The sequence below is a fragment of the Chrysemys picta genome, chromosome 20 (genome assembly GCF_011386835.1).
Source record: "Chrysemys picta bellii isolate R12L10 chromosome 20, ASM1138683v2, whole genome shotgun sequence".
NCBI lineage: Eukaryota > Metazoa > Chordata > Testudines > Emydidae > Chrysemys > Chrysemys picta.
In genome coordinates this window covers 11,632,481-11,658,422 of record NC_088810.1, presented here as the reverse complement: position 1 = coordinate 11,658,422, position 25,942 = coordinate 11,632,481, and the positions used below count along the sequence as shown (strand labels likewise).

The 25,942-nt window shown below is 52.0% G+C and overlaps 1 protein-coding gene across 1 annotated transcript; it reads right to left on the bottom strand.

Moving 5' to 3' along the window:
- Nucleotides 1–1,734: 1,734 nt before the first annotated feature.
- On the bottom strand, nt 1,735–25,320 carry LOC135976902 (IgGFc-binding protein-like). Its single transcript, XM_065574676.1, has 7 exons — nt 24,147–25,320; nt 23,507–23,865; nt 20,220–20,793; nt 18,682–19,280; nt 14,141–14,447; nt 2,499–2,963; nt 1,735–2,048 (listed from the first exon to the last, which is right to left on the bottom strand). Exons 1-7 carry the CDS (start codon nt 25,318–25,320, stop codon nt 1,735–1,737), a joined length of 3,792 nt encoding a protein of 1,263 aa, XP_065430748.1.
- Nucleotides 25,321–25,942: the final 622 nt, after the last annotated feature.

Below are 25,942 nucleotides of genomic sequence, written 5' to 3'. Positions count from 1 at the left end.
AGCTAGAAAGATTTCCCTAATACCTACCCCCAATCTCCCTTGCTGCAGGTTAACTCCTTCCTGCTTGTCCTGCCTTCAGTGTGCCTGGAGAGCAATTGATCCCCATCCTCTTTCTAACAGCCCTCAGTATGTTTGAAGAGTGTTCTCAGTTGTCTCTTCTCAAGCCCAAACCCAGGTATTTTAGCCTTTCCTCCCAGGTCAGGTTCTCTAAACCTCTGATAATTTTTGTCACTCTCCTCTGGGCTTTCTCCAGTTTGGCCCCCTCTTTACTAAAATGAACTGGACCCAGGATTGCAGGGGCGCTGCAGGGCGCTTGGACAATTTTTATCATGGGGGTGCTGAGAGCCATTGATCCAAACTGTGCACCCTGTATATAATTGAAACCACTTCCATCCAGGGGGGTGCTGCAGCAGCCCCCACACCTCTAGTTCCAGCACCTATGCTGCCCAGTGCTGAGCAGAGCAGGACAATGGCTCCCATGTCTGACGTCCGACCCGCCTGGTAATACACCACGGAATGAGATTAGCCTTTTTCACAATTGCATCACGTTGTGGACATATGTTCCATTCGTGACTGTTGTGGAAAAATGACCACGCGTTGTGTTTGAATCAGAATCGCCTGAGGCCTTTTTATTTTCATGCATGCATGGGGGGTACCAGTAAACTAGCAATCCCCCTGATTACAGAATCTTGCACAGCTTATATAGCATAAAACCACAATTACATGATACATACTGTCTTATCAGCATTATTGCCATATTTGGAATACACTCTCCATAAAAGGAATATAACTTAGCAAGCTTTCCTGTTTTTCACAGTCTGCCTTATTGCGGTTTCTAAGCTTTCCTGTTTTTCACAGTCTGTCCTACTGCGATTTCCAGACTTCTCCAAAACTGTCAATGCAGCACTATGAATCACAGGTCTTATAATTATAGATAGTTCTGCTTTTATACTTTTCCTCTATTCTGCCTCTAAAAACCTTTCACCTACAATAGACTTAACTAATGTTCAGGTCTGAACCAAAGTTCAGGCCCGAGCCAACTAAAGTTTAGGTCCTAGCAAACTTTTTCCTCCACATGACCCACTGCGACCCCCACAGCCTGTTCAGCAGTAACGCCACCTGGCCCCATTATATCCACAGAGCCACAAAGGACTTGGGCACTGCAATGGCTAAGTGCCTGGAAAATCGCTGGGATCTACGGAGGTCGGCGGCTAAATCCAGGCCTACTTCTGCTAGCGAGCCACTGCCGGGAGCCCTTCTTCTGGCATTGGCTGAGCACCTAAGCTGTCCTTGTGGGGTGGAGGCAATGAGGCTGCTGCCACTCTAGTAACAGCTGGGATGTGAAAGGTACAGGTTCAATTCCCCTTCTCCCCTCACCCTGTTTGATGGGGTGAAAAGTTTTGAACAGGGGCTCTCCTCTGTCTCCCGTGAGTGTCCTAACCACACTCAGTCTCCTCTGTTAAAGGTGTCCCCCTCTGGATAAATAATTAAGGAGTCATTGGAGCAGGGTGTTTGGATCCGGGGTTTCCAATCCAGGCCTGGAGGCTCTGGCAGAGGGTCTCACCCATCCCATTGGTGGCACATATGTCACACAATCAGGGGTTGAGATACTTGGCATGGCTGACCTGTGAGTCACAGTCTCTGAAGGAACCCAAGGTCCACTACCTGATCAGCCCACAGGAGCTGTCAGCGTGGTACGGCTTTGTCTGAGCTTCATCGCAGACGGGGCACCTCTCACCGCAGCCATCGGGACGTGGCACCATCAACGGGCACCTTCCAGGAGGCCCCGAACTCATCCGCATTCTGGGCGCTCTTCCCACTGCGCAGCAGAAAGTCGTCGTTCTTGTCACCGTTGAAGTTGCCGCACAAGCCGCACACGTGTCCCTTGTAGGAGCTGGGGATAGAGACTAGGACATAACAGGAGGTGTCGTAAAGGACTTTGAGGCCAGAGGCAGACTGGACAATGATGTTGTTTCCCTCCAGGTTGATCCGAAGTTTCCCGTTAATCATAGCCAGCGGGAGAGTGTAGAGCTCCCCGTCCACCTGTGCTAATGAGAGGGAAATTCACCCGTCACTAGTGGGGACTCAGGAGCTGTGTCCTGGTTACTCTCTCTCTCTCTCTCTCTCTCTCTCTCTCTCTCTCTCTCACACACACACACACACACACACACACACACACACACACACACACACACACACACACTCAGAAAGGAACTAGATAAGTTCATGGAGGAAAGGTCCATCAATAGCTATTAGCCAGGACGGGCCGGGATACAAAACCATGGCCTGAATTGTCCCTAGCCTCTCTTTGCCAGAAGCTTGGACTGGCTGACAGGGGATGGATCCCTCAATAATTATTCTGTGCTGTTCATTCCTCTGAAGCACCTGGCATTGGCCATTGTCAGAGACAGGATAGATGGACCATTGGTCTGATCCAGTATGGCTGTTCATGTGTTCTTATGTACTAAGACTAATCTCAGATGGGGATTTATCGTGACCTTCCACTTCCTCTCCTTCTCCATGGTGATGGCATAGCCTTGGACGGAGACCACCACTGTCCTCATCCGAGCGACGTGACCATGGCCAGAGCTCTTCTTCTCCACCACCAGAGAAGTTCACCAGTTGGGGGGCGCTGCTGCAGATCTTGGCTAAGGTGTAGGTGCAGGAGCCTTGGAAGTCGAAGGCCTGTCCATCCGAGGTCAGGTAGTGGGAATCGCCGGCCACAGTGCATTTGCCGCAGCCCATGGTGTGGCAGCCCAGGACTCCATTCTCCACCCTGCACTGCTCGTTGGCCCCACAGGAGGCTGCCCAGCACTCAATGACCCTGCACCACTCCTGGCAGGAGGCGCTGGCATAGAACTCCTCTCTCTTCCTGTAGTACCTGCCCTGGTGCACACAGCCGCACTGCGCGACGGGGACGCACCGGTCTCCGCTCAGGAGGAACCCGGCGTTGCAGAAACACCCTTCGGCACAGGGGACATTCCAGCCCTCCAGCACTGAAAGCCCATGGCAGGGCAGCCGCTCCCACACACCTCGTAGTGGGAGTTACAGGGTAGGTAGGGCCTTGTCACACGGGCGCAGGCTTGGTGCTCTGGAACTGCTCTGAATGAAGTCAGGCAGGACTCTGGTGCAGTGTATATTTCCCCCAGGCCCGCTGACAGCAATTCTGGGCTCCAGGGCCAGGACCATCCCTGGGGAGGGAGGGGCCCGGGGCGGAAGTGGTGAATCTGTCACTTGGGGGACTGCCCATCACTGCCAGGACCAACCATGCTGGCCAATCGTGTGGGCCCACAGGGACCCCCAAAGCGCGGGGCCTGGAGTGGTTGTGTGTGCCTAACAGCCCTGCAGCCCACGGGGGGCCCCAGGCCCTTTTAAATCACATGGGGCCCTGGGCAACTGCCCCCTTTGCCTCCCCCCCCCATCGGCGGACCTGAACTCCCCTCAGGGCACACTTTCACCAGGGCAAGAAGCCTGCTCTGCTTCGGCGCCTCCTGGGCCCAATCTCGCAGCATTCAGCCCCCTGCTCAACCTGTGAGCTCCCCGCAGCATATCCACCTGGAAGGGACACCTGAGGACTCTCACTCTCCCCAAAGGGCCCTGCACCCCTACTCCGGAGTCACAGGGACTCAGCCAGTGTGTGACACAGAAGGTTTATTAGTCCTCAGGAACACAGTGTAGAACAGAGCTTGTTAGCTCTGAAATCAGGAATGTTCAGTAAGGTCCATTTTGAGGACATCCAGACCCCAGGGCCCTGGGCCCTGCCCCCTGAGTCCCCAAACTAAGAGAGTTACCAGCCTCCAGCCACCCAGCCTCAGTCATGCCTGTTGCCCCTCCTCCATTCTTTGTCTTGTTTCTGGGGCAAAGGGGTCACCTGGTCTCGACCCCCTCCTTGCTCTAACTTGTCGCAGGGGGCTGGCTCCTGGTGAGAAGTCCCTGACCATCAGTTGCCAGGTTACAGAGTATTTTGGCCATTATCTACGTGTAGGCAGCTAGAGGCAGCCACACTTGCCCACTGGGGTCTTAGCAAAAATCATGCCCCCTTGTCCCACCACCTAGGTATTTGTGTAAGGCACAGGGGAAACTGAGGCACACACAGTACTGCAAAACATTACTTCCCACTTTGTCACAGGCCTGCAGGAGAAGATCAGAGGGAATGTGCAGATCTGGGTGAGATAAATCGAAACCCAAAATATTTTAATTTGGAAATGTTGCTGTTGGAGTCCAGCTGCCTCATAGAATCCTAGAGAGACCAGGAGGGAGAGGTAATAGCTTTTATTGGACCAGCCTCTGTGGAAGAAAGGGACAGAGAAAGAATCAAAGGGAAAGGCCCTTAAGAAGTCATCTCGTTCAGCCCCCCTGCCCTGAGACAGGACAAGGTAAACCTAGACCAGCTCTGACAGGTCTAGGGATGTGCAAACTCTTCTGAAAGCCTCCAGTGACAGGGATTCCACACCCGCCCTTAGTACCGCGTGTGACACTGGCAGCCCAGGGGTCAGCTCATGCCGTGGAGCCCATGGGGAACACTGACAAATGCCTTGCTGGAGCCGGTCTGGCTCACAGGCTGTATGGTTAAAATAGACATTTTGAGCTGTAAGAATATGTTTAGTGTTGAGCCTTTATTGACTGCTTGTGAGTTGCTGCCTGCGTTAATCCCACCTATAACATCTGGTTTCCATACTGTAAGGCAGCAGTTCTCAACGGGGGTCCACAAACCAGTTTCAGAGGGTCTGTGGGGGCCTGTGGCTGAAGCCCAGAGCCCTGGCGCCTCCACGGGGCTGAGGCCAAGAGCTGTGGGGCTGAAGCCTGGAACCCCATTGCCCCCATGCAGTGATGAGCTGCCAAAATCTGAACAACTGGTTCCCTCCTCACCCCACAAGGGGGTCGTGGCCCGCCCCCCCCAGGACTCCTGCCCCATCCATCCCCCTTCCCTGTCCCCTGACTGCCACCCGCCGCCCCATCCAACCCCTCCTCTCATTCCTGATGGCCCCCCGGGAATCCTGCCCCATCCAACCCCCTGTGTTCCTTGACGCCCCCCCGGGACCCCTGCCCCATCCACCCCCCTTCCCTGTCTCCTGACTGCCACCCGCCGCCCCATCCAATTCCTCCCCTCATTCCTGATGGCCCCCAGGGACTCCTGCCCCATCCAACCACCCCTTCTCCCTGTCCCCTGACCGCCCCTGGAACCCCTGCCCCGTCTGCCTCCCACCGCCCCATCCAACCCCCAACTCCTCCTCCTTCCTGACTGCTCCCCTGGGACCCCTTGCCCCCATTCAACCCCCCTGTTCCCTGCCCTCTGACCGCCCGACCCCTATCCACCCCCCGACCACCACCCCGAACTCCCCTGCCCTCTATCCAACCCCCCGCCCCGCTCCCTGCCCCCTTACTGCACTGGCTGGAGGTGGCTGGCAGTGCTACAGCTGCGCCGTTCGGCTGGAGCCGGGCCACGCTGCCGCCGCGCAGCACCTGGAGCACCGGGTCAGGCCGAGCTCGCAGCCCCCCCGCTTCCCGCGAATCAGCTGTTCGTGCAGGAAGCCTGGGAGGGTGGAGAAGCAAGTGGCGGCTTCGCGCTCAGGCCCAGGGAGGTGGAGGCGGAGCGGAGGTGAGCTGAGGTGGGGAGCGGTTCCCCTGCATGCCCCCCACCCCCGGGTTACCTGCTGCGGCGCGGGTGGCCCCCCGCCCCAGCTCACCTCCACTCCATCTCCGCCTCCCTGGGCCTGAGCGCGAAGCCGTCGCTTGCTTCTCCACCATCCCAGGCTTCCTGCGCGAACAGCTGATTCGCGGGAAGCGGGGGGGGGGGGGGGGGAGAGAATTGGGGCGGGAGCGTTCAGGGGAGGAGGCGGAGGGGGGCGGGGTGCTGGAGCACCCACGGGATCAGTGCCTAAGGCGCCACTTTTGGATAATGTACTCAGGGGGAGCGGCCGCTCCCCCTGCTCCCCCCCAGCTATGCTCCTGGGTCACTTCAACTTACCAGTTGTTAAATTTAGAAGCCCTTTTAGATCCGGTTGTCCCGCGCAGGACAACCGGTTCTAAAAGGGCTTCTAAATTTAGCAACCAGTTCCCATGAACTGGTGCGAACCGTTCCAGCTCACCACTGCCCCTATGGGTCTGAAGCCTGGAATCTTGGGGATGAAGCCTGGAGCTCTGAGCCCCAACACCTCCCACAGGGCTAAAGCTCCAAGCCCTGGTGCCCTCTGTGAGGCTGAAGCCCCAAGCACTGGCACCCCCCACAAAGCTGAAGCCCAGAGCTGCAGGGCTGAAGCCTGGAGTCCTGAGCCCCAACGACCCCTGCAGGGCAGCAGCCCCGAGCCCTGGTGCCCCCCATGGGGAAGGAGCCTTGATCCGTGGTGCCCCCGTGGGGCGGAAACCTGGAGCTGTGGGCCTGAAGCCTGGAATTGTGGGGCTGAAGCCTGGAGCTCTGAGCCCCAGCACCTCCCACAGGGCTAAAGCCCTGAGTCCTGGTGCCCCTCGCAGGGCTGAAGCCTGGAGCCCTGGTGCCCCCTGCAGGGCTGAAGCCTGGAGCTCTGGTGCCATGTCCCACTGCCCTGGTCTTCAGCTTCAGCCCTGGGCAGCAGGGGTCAGCTTCAATCCCATGCAACTTCTCCCAGCTCAGCCTATGTGGTCAGTGGGCACGTGCAGCAGGCACAGCTCTGCTCACTAGGGTGGTGGGGCACAAGGTTCAGCCCAGGAGGTGGGGCTCAGTCTTCGGCATCAGCCCCTGGGGTGAGGGCCACCCAGCCTGTAGGTCATTCTCAACACCTTCCCACCCAGCGCTGGGTCCGCCCCCAGAGATGGTCACATGAGATGACTCCAGCTCCCCTTGGGTTCTGCCCTGGGCCCAGTGAGTCTAATGCCTGCAGGTTCCATAGCTCCATTTACCAGGTGGAAAGGAGCTATTATTTCAGCGGGAGCAGGACAAGTTACACAGCACCTGAAAAATGGTTGTGAACATGAACAATAAATATCTGATACAGATACATTTTTAATTCGACCATCAGCTTTGAAACAACCAACCCCCCATAAGTTGATGACAGCAAACTTCCTTCAAGTTCAGCCACCCTAAGGGCTGGAGAGCAGCCTGGAGGTGGTGTGCTTAAGAAACATAAACCCGTTATTAACCTTGCAACATTTAGGAGATACGAAGACAGCTGTTTGAATTTCGGGTTTTATTTGTTCTGGAAGTGGAGATAAACTTCAATCGCAGCGTGTAATTTGTGCACAAGTACTGTCCAATGAATGTTTGAAACCCTCCAAATTGCAGAGAAATTTCATTAGAAAACATGAAATCTATAAGTAGAAAAACCATTCATTTTTTGAGCAAAAGGCCAGGGAACTTTTTGATACTAAAGCAGTGATGAAATCCACAACTACTGCAGGTAAAAAGCTTTTATAGTCATCATCCTACACACTGGAGCAGAAAATTGCTATAACAAAAAAATTGCATATGATTGCTGAGACTTTGATAATGCCACGTGCTAGTGAAATAACAAAAGAAGTGTTTTGAGAGGAGGCGGCCAAGGCCAAAATTACCGATGTCAAATGACACTGTCAAACAACGGATCACTTCTATGTCAGAAGACATCGTTTCTCAATTCATTGATCGGTAGGGTGACCAGGTGTCTGGATTTCAGCAGGAACACCCGGTCGAAAAGGGACCCTGGTGGCTCCGGACAGCACCGCTGACGGGGCTGTTAAAAGTCCAGTCGGCAGTGCTGCAGAGCCAAGTCAGGCTAGTCCCTACCTGTCCTGGCGCACCGCGCAGCACCCTGGAAACAGCCAGCAGGTCCAGCTCCTAGGTGGGGGGCCAATGGAGTACTGTGCGCTGCCCCCTCCCTGAGCACCGGTTCCACAGTTCCCGGCCCATGGGACCTGCGGGGGGTGGGGGTGGGAGGGGCGGTTCCCGTGGGTGAGAGCAGCATGTGCTGCAGAGCCTCCTGCCCCCCACCCCCACCTAGGAGTCGGACCTGCTGGCTGCTTCCGGGGTGAAGCGGTGCCCCAGGACAGGCAGGTAGCCTGCCTTAGCTCTCCTGCACCCCTGACTGGGAGCCACCCGTGGGAAGCCCATGCTCCAACCCTGAGCCCCAACCCCCTGCCCCAGCCCTGAGCCCCCCCAAACCCGGAACCCCCTCTTGCATCCCAAACCCCTCATCCCCGGCCCTACCCCAGAGCCCACACCCCCAGCTCAGAGGCCTGACCCTCTCCCACACCCCAACCTCCAGCCCTGATCCCCCCCAAACTCAGAGCCCCCTTCTGCATCCCCAGCCCAGAGCCCTCACCCTTCTGCACCCCAACCCCCTGCCTCAACCCACAGCCCCATCTCACACTCCAAATCCCTCCCCTCAGCACCCCAAACCTCTCATCCCCTGCCCCAGCCCAGAACCCCCTCCTGTACCCTGAACTCCTCATTTCTGGCCCCACCCCAGAGCCCGTACTCCCATTTAGAGACCTCACTCTCTCCCGCACCCCAACCCCCTGCCGAGCCCATTGAAAGTGAGTGAGGGTGGGGGAGAGCGAGCCACCGAGGAAGGGGGAATGTAGTGAGCGGGGTGTGGGGGGGAGGGGCTTGTGAAAGGTGCGGCAGGGGGCAGGGCCTTGGGGAAGGGGCGGGGCTATGGTGTTCAGTTTTGTGCCAATAGGAAGTTGGCAACCCTATTGATCGGTTGTGTGACAATGATTTTGCCATACAACTAGATGAATCCACAGACATTTAAAAAATGCCCTATTTACTTGCCTATGTTTGGTAGATGCAGAATATGGAAAAAAGGAGGGTTTTTTTGTTTTGCAAAGAGTTGAGGGCGACAACAAAGTCAGACAACAGTTTCAAACTGGTAGATGATTTTATGTCTTCAGCAGAAATGAGCTGGACTAATTGCGTCGGGGTCTGCACTGATGGAGCCGCAGCAATGACTGGAAAACAGACTGGTGTTGTGCAAAACAAAAGCTATTGGACCTCGCCCTATTTGGACACAGTGCTTTTTACACCGAGAAGCACTTGCTGCAAAAGATATTGAACCAGGACTTCACAGTGTTCTGAACACAGCAGTAACCCCGTTCATTTTATTAAATCCAGAGCAACACACTCCAGGTGTGAGGAGATGGGTGCAGAGCACCAGTCCTAGCTCATGCATACAGAGATGAGATGGCTATCTCGAGCAGAGTGATTGCCCGTATATTTAATCTCAAGGAGGAGTTATGTACTTTCTTAGCCGCTAAGAAACTTGAATTTGCAGATGTGCTGAAAGATGATGTGTGGCTGGCAAAGCTGAGTTACCTCAAGTGAAATGAATAAGCTGAACAAAATTATGCAAGGTGGAAGCACTAATTTTATTGCCCAGCATGAAAGAATAGAGGCATTCAAAAGAAAACTACAACTCTGACCATGATGTGCTTGTCAAAGATATCCCCGCGTCTTGGCAGGCACCAGCAATAAGTTTCACACTGGGTAAGTAAAACAAAAAATAATAATATTCAGTTTCTTATTTTTGTACCTATATTGTCCTTTTCTTTTTTATATTATAGATGTTTGTGTGTTTCTGTGTTTAACTGTATAACTATCCATTTACAACAGCTTTTAATCTACTGGATATGCACAAAAACAGTCGTTGTGGCACACGGAGGCCATGAAGTTTTTATAGCATGTTGGGGGGGGGGGGTCAGAAGAAAAAGGTTGAGAGAACCCCTGCTGTAAGGTAAAATTGAAGCGTTTGTATTATAAACCTCTGTGACTGTGTAAGTTGCCGGACAGGAGAGAGACATTAATGAGTGTGAAGTGCTGATCTCCCCCAAAAGGTGTTATGTCCTGCCACACATGGGAGGCCCATTGACACCTGATGAACTATTATGGAACATCAGAGGACAAAAGACTGCTGATTGCGTTCCCACCCACGAAGAGGAGTTGTGCAAGTGAATTCCTTCCCATCAGCTGAGGCCTTGGCTACACTCGTGGATTCACAGCGCTGCCGCGAGTGTAGTCGCGCTGCCAGCGCTGCGAGAGCTCTCTCGCAGCGCTGCAAGTACGCCACCTCTCCGAGGGGAATAGCTTGCAGCGCTGCGAGTGAGCGTGCAGCGCTGCAGGCGCTGATTACACTTGACAAGTTTCAGAGTAACAGCCGTGTTAGTCTGTATCCGCAAAAAGAAGACCAGGAGTACTTGTGGCACCTTAGAGACTAACAAATTTATTAGAGCATAAGCTTTCGTGGACTACAGCTCACTTCTTCGGATGCATATAGAATGGAACATATATTGAGGGGATATATATACACACATACAGAGAGCATAAACAGGTGGGAGTTGTCTTACCAACTCTGAGAGGCCAATTAATTAAGAGAAAAAAAACTTTTGAAGTGATAATCAAGGTGTCTCCTCTCAAAACACTTCTTTTGTTATTTCACTAGCACGTGGCATTATCAAAGTCTCAGCAATCATATGCAATTTTTTTGTTATAGCAATTTTCTGCTCCAGTGTGTAGGATGATGACTATAAAAGCTTTTTACCTGCAGTAGTTGTGGATTTCATCACTGCTTTAGTATCAAAAAGTTCCCTGGCCTTTTGCTCAAAAAATGAATGGTTTTTCTACTTATAGATTTCATGTTTTCTAATGAAATTTCTCTGCAATTTGGAGGGTTTCAAACATTCATTGGACAGTACTTGTGCACAAATTACACGCTGCGATTGAAGTTTATCTCCACTTCCAGAACAAATAAAACCCGAAATTCAAACAGCTGTCTTCGTATCTCCTAAATGTTGCAAGGTTAATAACGGGTTTATGTTTCTTAAGCACACCACCTCCAGGCTGCTCTCCAGCCCTTAGGGTGGCTGAACTTGAAGGAAGTTTGCTGTCATCAACTTATGGGGGGTTGGTTGTTTCAAAGCTGATGGTCGAATTAAAAATGTATCTGTATCAGATATTTATTGTTCATGTTCACAACCATTTTTCAGGTGCTGTGTAACTTGTCCTGCTCCCGCTGAAATAATAGCTCCTTTCCACCTGGTAAATGGAGCTATGGAACCTGCAGGCATTAGACTAGTTTGATCAATCAAACTCCGGTTTGAATAAGGACTGGGAATGGCTGAGCCATTACAAACATTGACTCTATCTCCCCTTGTAAGTACTCTCACACTTCTTATCACACTGTCTGTACTCAGCTAGCTTGATTATCACTTCAAAAGTTTTTTTTCTCTTAATTAATTGGCCTCTCAGAGTTGGTAAGACAACTCCCACCTGTTTATGCTCTCTGTATGTGTGTATATATATCCCCTCAATATATGTTCCATTCTATATGCATCCGAAGAAGTGGGCTGTAGTCCACGAAAGCTTATGCTCTAATAAATTTGTTAGTCTCTAAGGTGCCACAAGTACTCCTGTTCTTCTTTTTGCTGATTACACTGGCGCTTTACAGCACTGCACTCGCTGCGCTCAGGGGGGGTGTTTTTTCACACCCCTGAGCGCAGCAAGTGCAGCGCTGTGAATTGCCAGTGTAGCTAAGGCCTTAGTTTGCAGCTCAGGGTATGTCTTCACTGCAATTAAAAACCCGTGGCTGGCCCATGCCAGCTGACTTGGGCTCACGGGGCTTGGGTAAGGAATGTTTAATTGCTAGGTAGACTTCCAGGCTTGGGCTGGAGCCCAGGCTCTGTGTCCGAATGTCTACACCACAGTTAAACAGCCCCTTAGCCCAAGCCCTGTGAGCCCAAGTCAGCTGGCTTATTATAGAAGCTGCTATTACTATTCAAAACTTAAGATTGGAACTCATTTGTGTGCAGCTATGTTTACCTGTTTTAACCTTGTCAATAACTCTTTGATTCCTTTTCCTATACAATGAGCCTGTAGATGGTTTATTATAGGACTGGCTACAAGCATAAGTTACCATATTCAAGTTCCCAAATAGAGGACACTGATGGAAGGAGGGGGAGGTGGAGGGGGTGATGGGGGATACAGTTTCTACTGTAGTTTCTTTCTACTTCGAATATCTAACATTTATAAATAACAAGTGTAATGGCCTCAAAAATAAATGGAAATCAAACATGCAGTCAGTCCTTTCCAGTACCATAGGATACCACCCTCACTTCTGTGCTGCTGCTGGCAGCGGCACTGCCTTCAGAGCTGGGCTCCCGGCCAGCAGCCACCACTCACCGGCCGCCCAGCTCTGAAGGCAGTACCACTGCCAGCAGCAGCTCAGAAGTAAAGATGGCAAACCAGTAAACATGCATTCCATTAGGGCACGCCGGGAATTGCGGGGATGAGCAAGGAAAACTCATGGACATTTGTTCATATTTCAAAAATCCGCCTGGACAGAGATCGGAGGACGTCAGAGGTCACATCCGGGAAAACCTGGACATATGGTAACCCTATACAAGCATTGCCTTTGAAGTGAGATCTAAAGGGACTGGTCCTTTGGGAGTGGCAGTAACCTGAATGTCGCTGGGATTCTTGGGGTAAGGGACCATTTGTCATAAAGGTAAGCACATGTGGGTGGTGAGGTAGATCAGAGTACCCAAGAGGACTGTCTGTGACTCCATGGTTAGGCTGTTATAGGGACTGACTGGTTTACACATGATAATTGGTTAGTGAAATCTAAGTATAGCACTCACCACCAGTTTGGGTTTTGTGCTCCGGTTCCTAACAGTCTGCCCTGAAGTTGGTAACCATGGGCTTCAGTCACTGCAGGACAGCTTGATAACCTGCTCCAGGAGCCATGCTCCCGTTCTATTCCAGTACTCGTTCTCCCTGTCCACTGGGATAGGACAAGCAGGAACGGGCTTATTCTGCAGCAAGGGGGATTTAGGCTAGATATTAGGACAAACTTTTGAACTACCAGGGAAGTTCAGCTCTGAACAGGCTTCCCAGGGAGGTTGTGGGATCCCTGTCACTGGAGGTTTCTAAGCCAAGGGCCGGACAAACCCCTATCAGGGCTGGTCCAGGGTTACTTGGTTCTGCCTCAGCCCAGGGGTCTGTTCAAATCTGTGCAGCCCCTTGAATGTCGGCTGAAGGGCTGAAGTCACATTTGGAGGCAGAGGAGTGGTTCGTAAGATGGATGTTCACAAAAGTAGGGCTCTACTGTACCTAGATGAGCAGGTCTTCGGGGCAGGGACAGTCTTTTTTTCTGTGTTTGTACAGCACCTGGCACCATGGGGACTTGGGCTGTGACTGGGGTGCCTGGGTGCTGCCATAATACACCTAAGAAATAGCACTAATATTGTACAGCCCCAGCACAATAAAACCCTGGACCGTGACTGATGTGCCTCAGTGCTACTGTAATACACCTAATAAACAGCAATAATAATGCACGGTGCCTGATACAATGGGATTCTTTTCCATGAATGGGGCTACCGTAACACACCTAATAAACAGCAATAATAATGTACAACACCTGGCACAATGGGGCCTGATCCAGGACTGGAGCTACCATAATGCTCCAAATAAATAGCAGTAATAATGTACAGAGCCAGGCACAATGGGGTACTGGTCCAGAATGGGGGTGCCCAGCACTATGGCAATAAAATAATGAAATAATTCTAACTTGGGCCTGAGCCAGAGCATATTATTTTAAAGACAGATTTTCTCATTTTTGCCAACATTTTGGCATTAAAACATATGCCATTTTTCTAAGAAAAGTTAAAAATACGAATGCAGCCATCTCTCTTTAAGAAACACCATTCCTCGTTCTGTGGGCTGCGTGCCACCCCCGTTGCTGGGGACCCCACCCAAATCTCCTCTCTGGCCAGCCCCCGTGATCCCCTCAGCCTGTGCTCCCCACAGCACCCCCTTCTCTGCTCCCAGGAGCCCTTCCTGAGCACTCCTGGCTCTCTATTAGAAAAAGCACATTGCCACGGTTTCTCTCTAGCCCAGACCAATGTCCAGCCCACAGGGAATGCCCAAGCTGGCCCAATCTACCGCAGAAGCTGTCGGATCTCCAGAGCTCTGCAGTCACCCCAGCAGCCTGGCAGGCTGCGGTGTAGCTGGTGTATCTGGCACACGACAGCCTGAAGGAGCAATAGTCGTACCTGCCGCGTTGGAAGTAGCCCTCGGTGGGGCTTTGCAGTGGTGCTCTCAGAGGGGCCCTAGGATCACTCGCTAGGATCATCCTGTGCTCCCCATGGATTCGCCTCGCTTTCCTCTAGCTGGATGCTAAATTGGAGCACTCACCCTTGTCAGCTTCGGTGCAGTCAGGTGTCTCCGCCACTCGCCAGCTCTGCCCGAAGGCTGTTGCATTCGGGGCCACTCTGCCATCCTTCATGGTCAGCTCATCTCCCTTGTCGCCATTGAAGTTCCCACAGAGACCACACAGGGCGCCGGCATAGGTGCTCGGGGCAGTGAGTGTGACCTGGCCGTGCCAGTCGAAGGCAAAGGTGAGATGGAAGTCGGTCTGGATCGCTGCATCCTGCCCTCTCTGGTACACAGAGATTTTGCCGTCGTCGGTGCTGTATGGCAGGTTGATCAGTGAGCCGTTCAGCTGTGAGCAATTGCAAAGTGATCAGTGGAAATAAAATGCATATACAAGGATTGGTTTCCCTGGCTCTGAAATGCAACTTCTTCAGGGGTGCGGTGAAGCAGCCAATTTAACAGCTGCATAGCACCACCGCTCACAGGTTACCCACTCGGCATTGAAATTCTTGAGGTTCTATAAAAACAAGTCTGATCAATTTTAATTGTGCTTTCACCTGGCTAGTAGAGCTCACCAAAGAAGTGGAAAGGGGAGAAAGAGCAAAAATTGAAACATTTGGAAAGCTTTTTTTATTCCATTAATATTTGAAGGGGTCTGATTTTTCATTTCTCAACATTTTCTGCAGAATATTTTATTAATTTTCTATTTTTGCATTTGAAAAGTATCCCGGTGCATGAAAACTGGTGATGAAGAAAGCAATCAACAAAAGACCAAGCAAATCCCATGATGTCAATTCTAAGTATGACAATGCAGAAGGGTGGACAACAATCATGATGACCTCATTCCATTGTTGTGTTATTATTGCCTAGCTTAACACTGCTGCGAAGAAAGCCTGGGTGACAATTACTGAACAGAAGCATGAAGACAGACCTGACAATGATGGTGATGGCCAGAGGCCAATGTTTAGAAAGGCTTGGTGAGGACACCAACCAACCACAGGATTGGAGAAAGGCTGGATGATGACAGCAAGCACAAAAATGAAGAAAGGCGAAAACCTAGCCAAGTTGGGAGGCTGTGGGCTGATCAATGACAGCAAATAAACACAACAATGGAGAGATGCTGAACGATGATGATGATGATGAAACCCAACAATGAAGAAAGGCTTGAAGGTAACTGTGATGGGATGTACAAACCCTGTCAGGAAGAGATAACAACCCTCATTGAGGGTCATTCAGCCTCAGCCTGCTTCCTTTTGTCTTAGATGGGGGGAGGAGTAGCTCAGTGGTTTGAGCCTTGCCTCCCTAAACCAAGGGTTGTGAGTTCAATCCTTGAGGGGGCCCCTTAGGGATCTGAGGCAAAATCAGCACTTGGTCCTGCTAGTGAAGGCAGGGGGCTAGACTCAATGACTTTTCAGGTCCCTTCCAGTTCTATGAGATCCATATATTACTATTATTATTGGATGGGGGTGTGGTAAAAAGGAGAGAGAGAGACAGATTCATTAGGACTGACCAGGAAAGAGAGCAGCCTGGTAGCTCCCACGTCATGCAAGAGGCATGGGTGGGCCAGGAGATGACTGAAGACCATGGCAGCCAGGGCCTTGCTGTGTGACACCAGCTGTTAGCTAGATTTATTAACAGGAAGTGTTGGTGGGCATTGCGGAAACCACTGCATCCAGGGCCCACCTGAAAGGAAGGGGGCTGAAAATTGAGCCCATTGGGTCCAAAGAGTTTTTTGGTTTGTGTTTATGTTGGACTTTGACTTGTGGACTCTGCTACCCCAGGAGGGGTTGAACTTTTTCTGTGTCTAGCACTGAGCTACATCCATAACAGAAATGTGATGAAGACTCCATTGAGGAAACTGAGGCAAGGCTGCTTCAGGGCTGAGTCAGGCAACTAAGTGGTGCGTAGGGATGGCATCACCCCCACAGGGATGATGACAAAACGTAACAATGAAGAAAGGTTTGAAGATAATGATGATGAGAAATCTAACACTGGAAAAAAGGTTAAAAATGTCAATGACAAAACCCAACAATGGAGAAGATGATGACAGTGAAACCCAACAAGGAAGTAAGACTTCATAAGAATGACAACGATGAAACACAAAGAGGAAGAAAGGATCAATAATGATGACAACTAAACATAAAAGGGAAGAATGACTGTTGTCAGCCTAATTGGGTATGTCTTCCTTTCTGTATTTGGTCATCAAGCCTGACTTAGGAATGAAGCAAGCTCAATGACAAGTGATGATGACCAAACATGAAATGTAGAAAGGCTGGCTGATGCCAATAATTAATCGCAAATGGGAAGAAAGAGGCTGAGTGACAATGACAGGAAAGAAACCCAAAGATGAAAAAGATTCAGTGATGATGATTGATGATGACAAAAGATTCACTGATGATGATGATGATGATGAAACACAGAAGGGAAGAAAGACACAATGATGACAACAAGCAAATGCAAAACTGACAAAAAGATGGATGGGGCTGACAGCAAACAGACATAAAACTGAAGAGAGGCTTGGTGACAGCGACAATGATGATGACCAAACCTACAAATGAAGAATGGCTGTCATCATTGTCAAGGTTGTATTCAGATTTGTTTTTCATCATGATCATGATCATCAAGCCAAACACTGAAATGAAGGACAGATTAACAGCAAAATGTAAAAAGACTCGATGATGATGATGACAAAGATGCTGATGGTAAAACCTGAAAATGAAAATGAAGAAAACTGGTTGAACACTGAACACTGAAATGAAGGAAACCACCTTGACAATGACCAAACACAAAAATGGAGAGGCTGAACTATAATGGACACCTCAAAACATAGAAGGCTGTATGAAGATGACAACCAAATGAGAATCAAAGATGATGCTGATGAAACATGAAAAGGAAGTAAGGAAACTCTATAACAATGACCACAGCAATGAGCCAACACAAAAACAAAGAATTGCTGTTGTCAACATCATTGTGTCAAACCCAACAACAAAATAAAGAAAGCCTTGACAACAGTGACTGAACCCGAAAATGAAGAGAGGCTCAACAATGACAACAACCACATAAAAAAATGAAGAAAAACAGGCTGAGGATACAGAACAGGTTTGGTGATGGCCATGACAAGCAAACTCATCAAATGAAGGAAGGTTCCACATTGATGACACACCACAAAGATGAAGAAGCTTGATGGCAAAATGGAAGAAGACATAAAAATATCAGAACACAACAGGGCCGCCCAGAGGATTCAGGGGGCCTGGGGCAAAACAATTTTGGGGGCCCCTTCCATAAAAAAAGTTGCAATACTATAGAATACTATATTCTCATGGGGGCCCCTGTGGGGCCCGGGGCCTGGGGCAAATTACCCCACTTGCCCCCCGCTCTTGGCGGCCCTGGAACACAAAAGGTAGGGGAAAGTCCCCCTTCCCCAAGAAACAACAAATACAAGAGAAGAGGAGAAAATACAATTGAGGAACAAACGCGTGCACACACAGGTGCTGACCGTGTGTGAATGTGAAAAAGAAGACATGACAACCAAAACTTAAGGAGACAGGTAAGGCAATGGTTGCACACTCAAAGAACAAGAAAGATCAGAAGAAAAAAGAAAATCCTGATGATGTGATGAAAGTGGGAATTTGCTGTAATATTTTTATGAATGATATCCATGGCAGTGACGTACTTGACTAGGGTTTGCTAGCCAGTGGGTGCAGAAGAATTAAACAGCCGCTGTTGGGGCAGAACAGGAGATTTGAGGTGTTTGGATCACATAACTGTCTGCTGTGATATGAATGGGTCGTGAAGGACTGGCTGAAACCAATCCATATCAACAGAGAATCCAGTACGGCAAGGGGATCTGCAAGGACTGAACAACTGGCACCTAACAGTGGGAGGGCCAGGCAAGCGGAGCATACGGACTCAGCCTGGTGTGCAGGAGGAGTAGACTGGCATGACCGATTTCGGGTATCTGTGGTATGAGCTGAGCTCATGGAGACACTTGTGGAAATCACCTGGGTTTGAGAAACAAAGGGATGGACACTGAGAAGAGAAGCAAAGCTGGTTTCTTCAGCAGCGTGCCTTCAGAGGGCCTCGCTGTTCGCCAGTCTGAACTCGGCCGTAACTTTTGCTTCTCTGGGCTGACCTAGGGACTTTCAGATTCTGTAGCCAGGGGACTAATGAATTGTCACCTTCTTTTGAAAAAGGCTGCCGGTGTCACTGCAAATACTCACTGAGAGCCTTGCGCCCAGAAGGGCAGGGACAAGCCACCCGCAGGAGTCTGGTGTGGCTGAATTCACTGCAGGGAGCCACGGAGAGGGACAGGTTTGCTGCTGCCCGAAGGCCCAGCATCAGAGTGGTGGAGGCCACGTGTCTGCCCCATGGAACTGTGTGGACCCTTGGGGTTTGGCCCTCTAAAGAGGGCACTCCCGATGGTTATGGGCTGGAGCATAAGCCAGACCCTGTGAATCCGCGACAGATGAGAACCCAACCCGGGACAGTTAAATGACAAAGAAGTTCACAACTCACCACACAAAAAGGGTAGGACAAATGATGACCAAAGACTGAAAGAAGAACGGAGTGATGACTGAACTCACCAGGAATCTGCCCGGATAGTCCCTGCTGACCGTGATGTTCAGTCCGTACACTCGGACCTCCACAGCTTTGATGAAGGACACGGCTCGGTGGCTCCTGTGGTCGTTCTGCACCAGGACCTGGAAATCCACCAGCTCTTCCCTCTCCTGGCACCGCCCAGCCAATTGATACTGGCAGCTGCCCTGGAAGTCGAACCTCTGCCCGTCGAAGCTGGTGTAGTGGGGGTCCCCGGAAGCAGAACAGGTTCCGTAGCTGCTGGGGTAGCAGTTCTGGATGCCATTCTCCACCCGGCACTGCTCCCCAGTCCTGCACCCCGTGGCCTGGCAGCTCACTTGCCTGCTCTGTGGGTCGCAAATGCAGCGTCTGGTGCAGGTGCTGTCCCCCCAGAATGGCTCTCCGGGGCCATAGAGATGCCCCTGGAACTCGCACCCACAGCTGGCCTTGTGGATGCATTTCCCAGCGTCCAGCACGAAGCCCTCGTTGCACTGGCAGGTCTCCACGCAGGGTGAGGAACAGTTGTTAGGGGCTGCTCGTTCATTGCAGGTGGCAGGACACACGGAGCCACAGAGCTGGTACTGGCTGTTCTCCGGGCAGGGCAGAGCTGTCAAAGGGACGGGACACGGGGGTCACTGCATTTGGCCAGCTTGGCACAGCGCTGAGGGGTCCCAGCTAGATGCTCTGCAGCAGAGCAGCCCCTAACAATGCCCTGAACCTGCCATCAGCTCTGACCCATAGACTTGGAGCTGGCAGAGCCCCATCAGGTCCCATCTCCTCCAGCTCCCACAAGCTCTATTCCCCAGTTATAAGGCTTCATAGATTTATAGATTCATAGATTAGAAGGGGCCATTGTGATCATCTAGTCTGACTTCCTGCAGAACACAGGCTGGGGAACTGCCCCAGCATAATTCCTGGTTGAACTAGAGCAGATGTTTAGGAAGAGAATCTGAGTTTGATTGAAAAATTGCCAGTGGTGGAGAATCCACCATGACCCTTGGCAAATCATTCCAGTGGTTAATTTCCGTCACTGTTAAAAATGTGTGCCTGATTTCCAGCCTGAATTTGGAGCTGATGAGACCTCTGTCTGCTAGGCTGACGAGCCCATGTAGGCTCTGAGAGACTGGGATCAAGTCACCCCTTAACCTGTGGGCATCTGGCTGCATTTGGCAACTTTATTGCCACCTTGCCCCCTACAAAATGGAATGTGTTGGTTTTGTTTGTGTGCAGTTCTGCCCTGAAAAGCGACATAGCAAAGGCTCTCCCTGCCTTCTGGCCCAACCCAGGGTGGATCAGGGTCACCACTGCTGATCGGAGGGACAAACACATGTTCCTGCTTTTCGTTCTCAGGAGCCCAGCGATGGGAGAAGGGGCTGGAGTGCTTTTTGTGCACCATCAACAGAATGGCTTCCTTGGGGAGAAGATCCCCTGGCCCCATAGATCTCCCCATTAGCACGTGCTCCCTGCTGGTTTCCCCTGCGTTCATGCTCATCCCATTTCCCTTGGGGCCACCCTACACAATTCCCTTCCCCAGCGGTGTACTCACGGCACCCTGCCGGCATCCTCCAGTCAGAGATATCCACCCCCTCTCCCCGGCAGGCATCAGCGTAGCTTGCCAGCGCCTGGCACAGCATGTCCTTGAGGCCGTCGTTCATGCACAGATCATAGACGCAGTTGTCGAGGTAGATTTTGGGGTCGATCACAGAGTGGCACTGGCTGAAGGGGCCACCCGCCTCTTTGGTGATCCAGCCGCAGAAAGGCTCAGCTTTGTACCTGCCGACCAGCTCTGGGGAGCAGCTCTTGCACGCCCCGTGGCAGTCGTCCCAGCAGAACCTGTCCCCATCCTCCACCTTCCAGCTCTTCCCGAACTCCACGGGACTGGCAGCCAGCGTCCCGGCCGGGGTGGCAAAGTCATCCCTGGCATCCCCGTTGTAGTTGCCGCACAGGCCACACACATGCTCCCAGAAGCTGCTGGAGAGCTGCACCACCAGGTAGCTGTTCCAGTCATAGGAGACCCTCAGGGAGAAGTCAGTCTCGATGACCACGGAGACCCCCCTCTGATACACCTTCAGCTTCCCCTCCAGCAGGGAGATGGGGAGGTGGGAGCGCTGGGCGTTCACCTGGGAGGGGAATAGAAGGTGACAATTACATGTGTGGAGCTGAGACATAATGTCTGCCAAAGGACAGGGCACTAGACTGGGTGCCAGGACTCCTGGGTTCTCTCCCCAGCTCTGAGCCGGGGGTGGGGTCTAGTGGGTTGGAGCATGGGGGCTGGGAGTCAGGACTCCTGGGTTCTATCCCTGACATGTGGTACCTCAAAGTAGCACCCTGGAGCCCCCATATTCACCACTGTGATATGATTATGATGTGTTTGGTACAATACATGCCTTGTGTGGTATCGTCTTGATCTGTGGAACATTAATAACCAGTTGGATTGTATATACTAGCATTGTATGTGGAGTTATGGGGTATTGCTACATGTGCTACTGAAATATGTTGTGAGGTTGGGAACACCCAGGTCCAGCGCTTCAGTTGCAACAAAGGAGGGCCAGACAGGTGTTAATGGCCCAGGTAGAAGAATCAACTATCCCGGAGAGTTCTCACAGAAGGCACCTACACCATGGGGGCCAACGAACCCATGTCACAGCTTCTTTCACAGATCTTTCTAGTAGCTGGAAGTAGGGTGACCAGACAGCAAATGTGAAAAATCGGGACAGGGAATGGTGCGTAATAGGAGCCTATATAAGAAAAAGACCCAAAAATCGGGACTGTCCCTATAAAATCAGGACATCTGGTCACTCTAGCTGGAAGGAAGTATAAAAGAAGGGCAGTGACATCATCATTGGGCCTCTCCCACTTCATCTCAAGACCTGCAAGATCGCCTGGAAAACAAAGACTTTGGACCAGGGAGATTGGGCCCAGGCTGGGAGGGTTGCAGTCTGTGTACTGAAGAACCATGAGCTGCCTGCACCATCTGTTAGGGTGAGAAACTGCCTGATTCAAATCTTGCTTAGTCTGCTTAAGTTAGAATTTAGACTGTGAATTTATTTTTATTTCTTTGGCTTGGTCTACACTAACCCCCCAAATCGAACTAAGGTACACAACTTCAGCTACGTGAATAACATAGCTGAAGTTCGAAGTACCTTAGTTCGATCTTACCTCGGTCCACACGCGGCAGGCAGGTTCCCCCGTCGACTCCGCGGTACTCCTCTCGTCTAGCTGGAGTACCGCAGTCGACGGCGAGCACTTCCGGGTTCGACTTATCGCGTCCAGACAAGACGCGATAAGTCGAACCCAGAAGTTCGATTGCCAGCCGCTGAACTAGCGGCTGGGTATAGACGTACCCTTTGGTAACCAACTCTAATCTCTATGCTTGCTACTGTTCAACATCTTCATTAATGATCTGGATGATGGGATAGATTGCACCCTCAGCAAGTTTGCAGATGACACTAAGCTGGGGGAGAGGTAGATACGCTGGAGGGTAGGGATAGGGTCCAGAGGGACGTAGACAAATTGGAGGATTGGGCCAAAAGAAATCGGATGAGGTTCAACAAATGCAGAGTCCTGCACTTTGGACTGAAGAATCCCAGGCACCTCTACAGGCTGGGGACTGACTGGCTAAGCGACAGTTCTGCAGAAAAGGACCTGGGGATTACAGTGGATGAGAAGCTGGATATGAGTCAGCAGTGTGCCCTTGTTGCCAAGAAGGCTAACGGCATATTGGGCTTCATTAGTAGGAGCATTGCCAGCAGATCGATGGAAGTGATTTTCCCCTCTATTCAGCAATGGTGAGGCCACATCTGCAGTATTGTGTCCAGTTTTGGGCCCCCCACTACAGAAAGCCTGTGGACAAATTGGAGAGAGTCCAGCGGAGGGCAACGAAAATGATTAGGGACATGACTTATGAGGAGAGGCTGAGGGAACTGGGGTTATTTAGTCTGCAGAAGAGAAGAGTGAGGGGGGATTTGATAGCAGCCTTCAACTACCTGAAGGTGGGTTCCATAGAGGATGGAGTTAAGCTGTTCTCAGTGGTGTCAGATGACAGAACAAGAAGCAGTGGTCTCAAGTTGCAGTCGGGGAGATCTATGTTGGCTATTAGGAAACACTATTTCACTAGGAGGGTGGTGAAGCACTGGATTGGGTTACCTAGGGAGGTGGTGGAATCTCCATCCTTAGAGGTTTTTAAGGCCCAGCTTGACAAAGCCCTGGCTGGGATGATTTAGTTGGGGATTGGTCCTGCTTTGAGCAGGGGGTCGGACTAGATGACTACCTGAGGTCTCTTCCAATCCTAATCTTCTATGTTTCTATGATTCTAGGACACCTGAGTTCTCTCCCCGGCTCTACCAGTGACCCATTCTGTGATCCTGGGCAAATCATTTCACCCATCCATGCCTGTTCCCACTATCTGTAAAATGGGGACACGGACACTCACTAACCCTCCTTTTACAAAGCTCTCTAACGGGTCGGCAACCTTTCAGAAGTGGTGTGCCAAGTCTTCATTTATTCACTCTAATTTAAGGTTTCGCATGCCAGTAATACATTTTAATATGTTTTTAGACGGTCTCTTTCTCTAAGTCTATAATATATAACTAAACTATTGTTGTATGTAAAGTAAATAAGGTTTTTAAAATGTTTAAGAAGCTTCATTTAAAATTAAATTAAAATGCAGAGCCCCCCGGATCAGTGCCCAGGACCCGAGCAGTGTGAGTGCCACTGAAAATCAGCTCGCTTGCCGCCTTTGATACATGTGCCATAGGTTGCCTACCCCTGCTCTCTAAGGTCCACGAATGAAACACTGCTGAGCACCCTCTGAAAATCATTTTAATTTCTTACCCTCACGAACCCGGTCTCACGTCTGACTACCGAGATGGTGACGTTGTAGACACGGACCGTCACGAAACCAGCATAGGAAACCCGCGTGTTGCCCCTGTTCTCGTTCTTGGCCTCAACGGTAAAGGATGGGAGCATCACGTTGGACCCGCAGGTCTTGGCTACGGTGTAGGTGCAGGTGCCCATGAAGTCATAATAGCGCCCGTCGAAGGTCTTGTAATGGGGGTCTCCCGAGAGCCAGCAAGTGGCTGAGGATTGTGCCACGCACACTGGGCTGCCATTTACCATCCGGCACGTCTCCTTCTTCCTGCACTGGACGGTGTCACAAGAGGGCGTTGGGTTAACTGGGGAGTCTGCATCAGCTGGAGAGAATAACGCCAGAAGAGCCAGTTAGATGCACAGGTGACCAATGTGGAAAGGGTCATGTGGGAGGCTGCCATTAAGGAAGCAATTGTTTATCAGGGGATGAGGGCACCGGATTCCCCTTTGCTTGGTGCAGGGAGGGGGGAGACTGCGAGGCGGGTGGTGAAGGGGCAGCACCGTCCATGTTGGGAGGATATGGACGTGCTGCAGGGGTTGGGGTGGGAACCAGCTCTCACTGTGCAGAGCCAGCAGATGAGACCAGCTCCGAAGCACCCCTCACCTTTGGCACAGACAGCCGCAGAGCCATACGAATTGAGCCGGGAGACCCCGAAGCTGAGGACTCCGAAGGTGGAGCTGGGGTGCTCCAGGACGTGGCTGCTGGACCCTTTTCCCAGGCTGCGTATGCTCCAGAGGTACGGCATAGCGTCCACTGGGTGCCATTGGCTACGCCCCAGTGTCTGCTTATCCAAGGTGAGCGTTGGGACCGCCGAGTTCTCGGCTATGACCGCGATGTAGTTATCGAACTCCTGCAGCCCGCCAAGGTGGTAGGACGGGCAGTAGCTAGTGACGGGCGGGACGTTCATGATGAATGGGGCATAGTCGGTGCCGTAGTTCTCCCCGCCGGGTGAGTAGTAGAGGACCTGGATGTGGGCGCTGGCACTGATGGAGAGAGCTTTGGTGCCTCCCATCTCCACCTCCATCACGTCCCCGGCTGCCATGTCCCAGACCCCGGACTCCTCCCCACGCTGGTGCCTGACGTGGGTGGACTGGGAGGCAATGATGTAAATTCGGTCAAAGTTGAAGTAACCCGCCCCGAGAGGAGGCACCACGAAGGTGGATCCCCAGCTGGAGACAGGCAGCAGCTGCTCCACCACGTGGCTCTGACCGTACATGAGGGAGATGCAGCTGTGTCCAGACAAGACGGCCACAGGATGCTGGGCAGACACCCTGGTGCCGGAAAAGCCATCCCGGCTTTGCAGCTGGATGGCCTGGTAGGGCCGGAGCGTGACGGACAGCGGGCTACTTTGGTTATAGTAACGGTCCCTGAAAAACACTAACCCTTTCAGGTGGATCTGAACGGTGGTGGAAGCTGGTCCGGCTACGACAGCGAACTCTGGGGAGTTGCTGACCCTGGCCAGTATCTCCCTGGGAGTGACGATGTAATACTCATTGCCCAGGCTCTCCAAGGGGTACACCACCGTGCTGTCTGCCGTCTGGTGTTTATAGTTCAGGGCGAGGATGGAGACGTCGTTGTTGGCTTCCACCACGATTGTGCTATTGAACAGGCCACCCCCCACCATCTCCACCGAGGCCGGGAGCTGGACGGGCACTGTCTGGCCAGAGCCGAGGGTGACGACCTTCTGGAAGCCCAAGCTCTCCCCAGTGACGGTGACCGTGGTGGAGGGGGAGTAGCCGGTGATGAGCAGCTGGAGGGCTGTCTGGGGAGTGGACATATAGGGGAAGTGGTTCTCCAGGAAGGCTGTGACGAATCGCTTCCCCAGGGGGCCGGCGCCAGAGGTGGCTGGGAGCAGAGATGAATAGATAGTGAGATGGGGTGGTTTAGCATGTGTGTATCACAGGTTCCCCATTTCCTCACACACAGCTCTGCTGGTGTCCCTCAATCCCGACCCGCAGCCCCCTGCTATCCCAGCCTTGGGCTCTCCCGACCCCAGTTCTGCCAGCATCTCTCGGTCCCAACTCACAGCCCCTGCCATCCGAGCCCTGGGGTTCGCCCAGCCCGCAGCTCTGCCGGTGCCCCTCAGTCCTGACCCACAGCCCCTGCTATCCCAGCCCTGGGCTGCTCCCACCCACAGCTCTGCCGGTGCCCCTCAGTCCTGACCCACAGCCCCTGCTATCTCAGCCCTGGGCTGCCCCCACCCACAGCTCTGCCGGTGCCCCTCAGTCCCAACCCACAGCCCCTGCTATCCCAGCCCTGGGCTGTCCTCACCCACAGCTCTGCCGATGCCCCTCAGTCCCAACCCACAGCCCCTGCTATCCCAGCCCTGGGCTGTCCTCACCCACAGCTCTGCCGGTGCCCCTCAGTCCCGACCCACAGCCCCTGCTATCTTAGCCCTG

Excerpts from the sequence above, each read along its gene's own strand:
- LOC135976902 (XM_065574676.1), bottom strand. The coding sequence starts at position 25,320 with ATGTCCACTCCCCAGACAGCCCTCCAGCTGCTCATCACCGGCTACTCC. Across the intron at positions 19,281-20,219 it reads GAGGATGCCGGCAGGGTGCC|CTCTGCCCTGCCCGGAGAAC; the intron begins GTGAGTACACCG and ends TCCCTTTGACAG. Across the intron at positions 14,448-18,681 it reads ACTATCCGGGCAGATTCCTG|CTGAACGGCTCACTGATCAA; the intron begins GTGAGTTCAGTC and ends AATTGCTCACAG.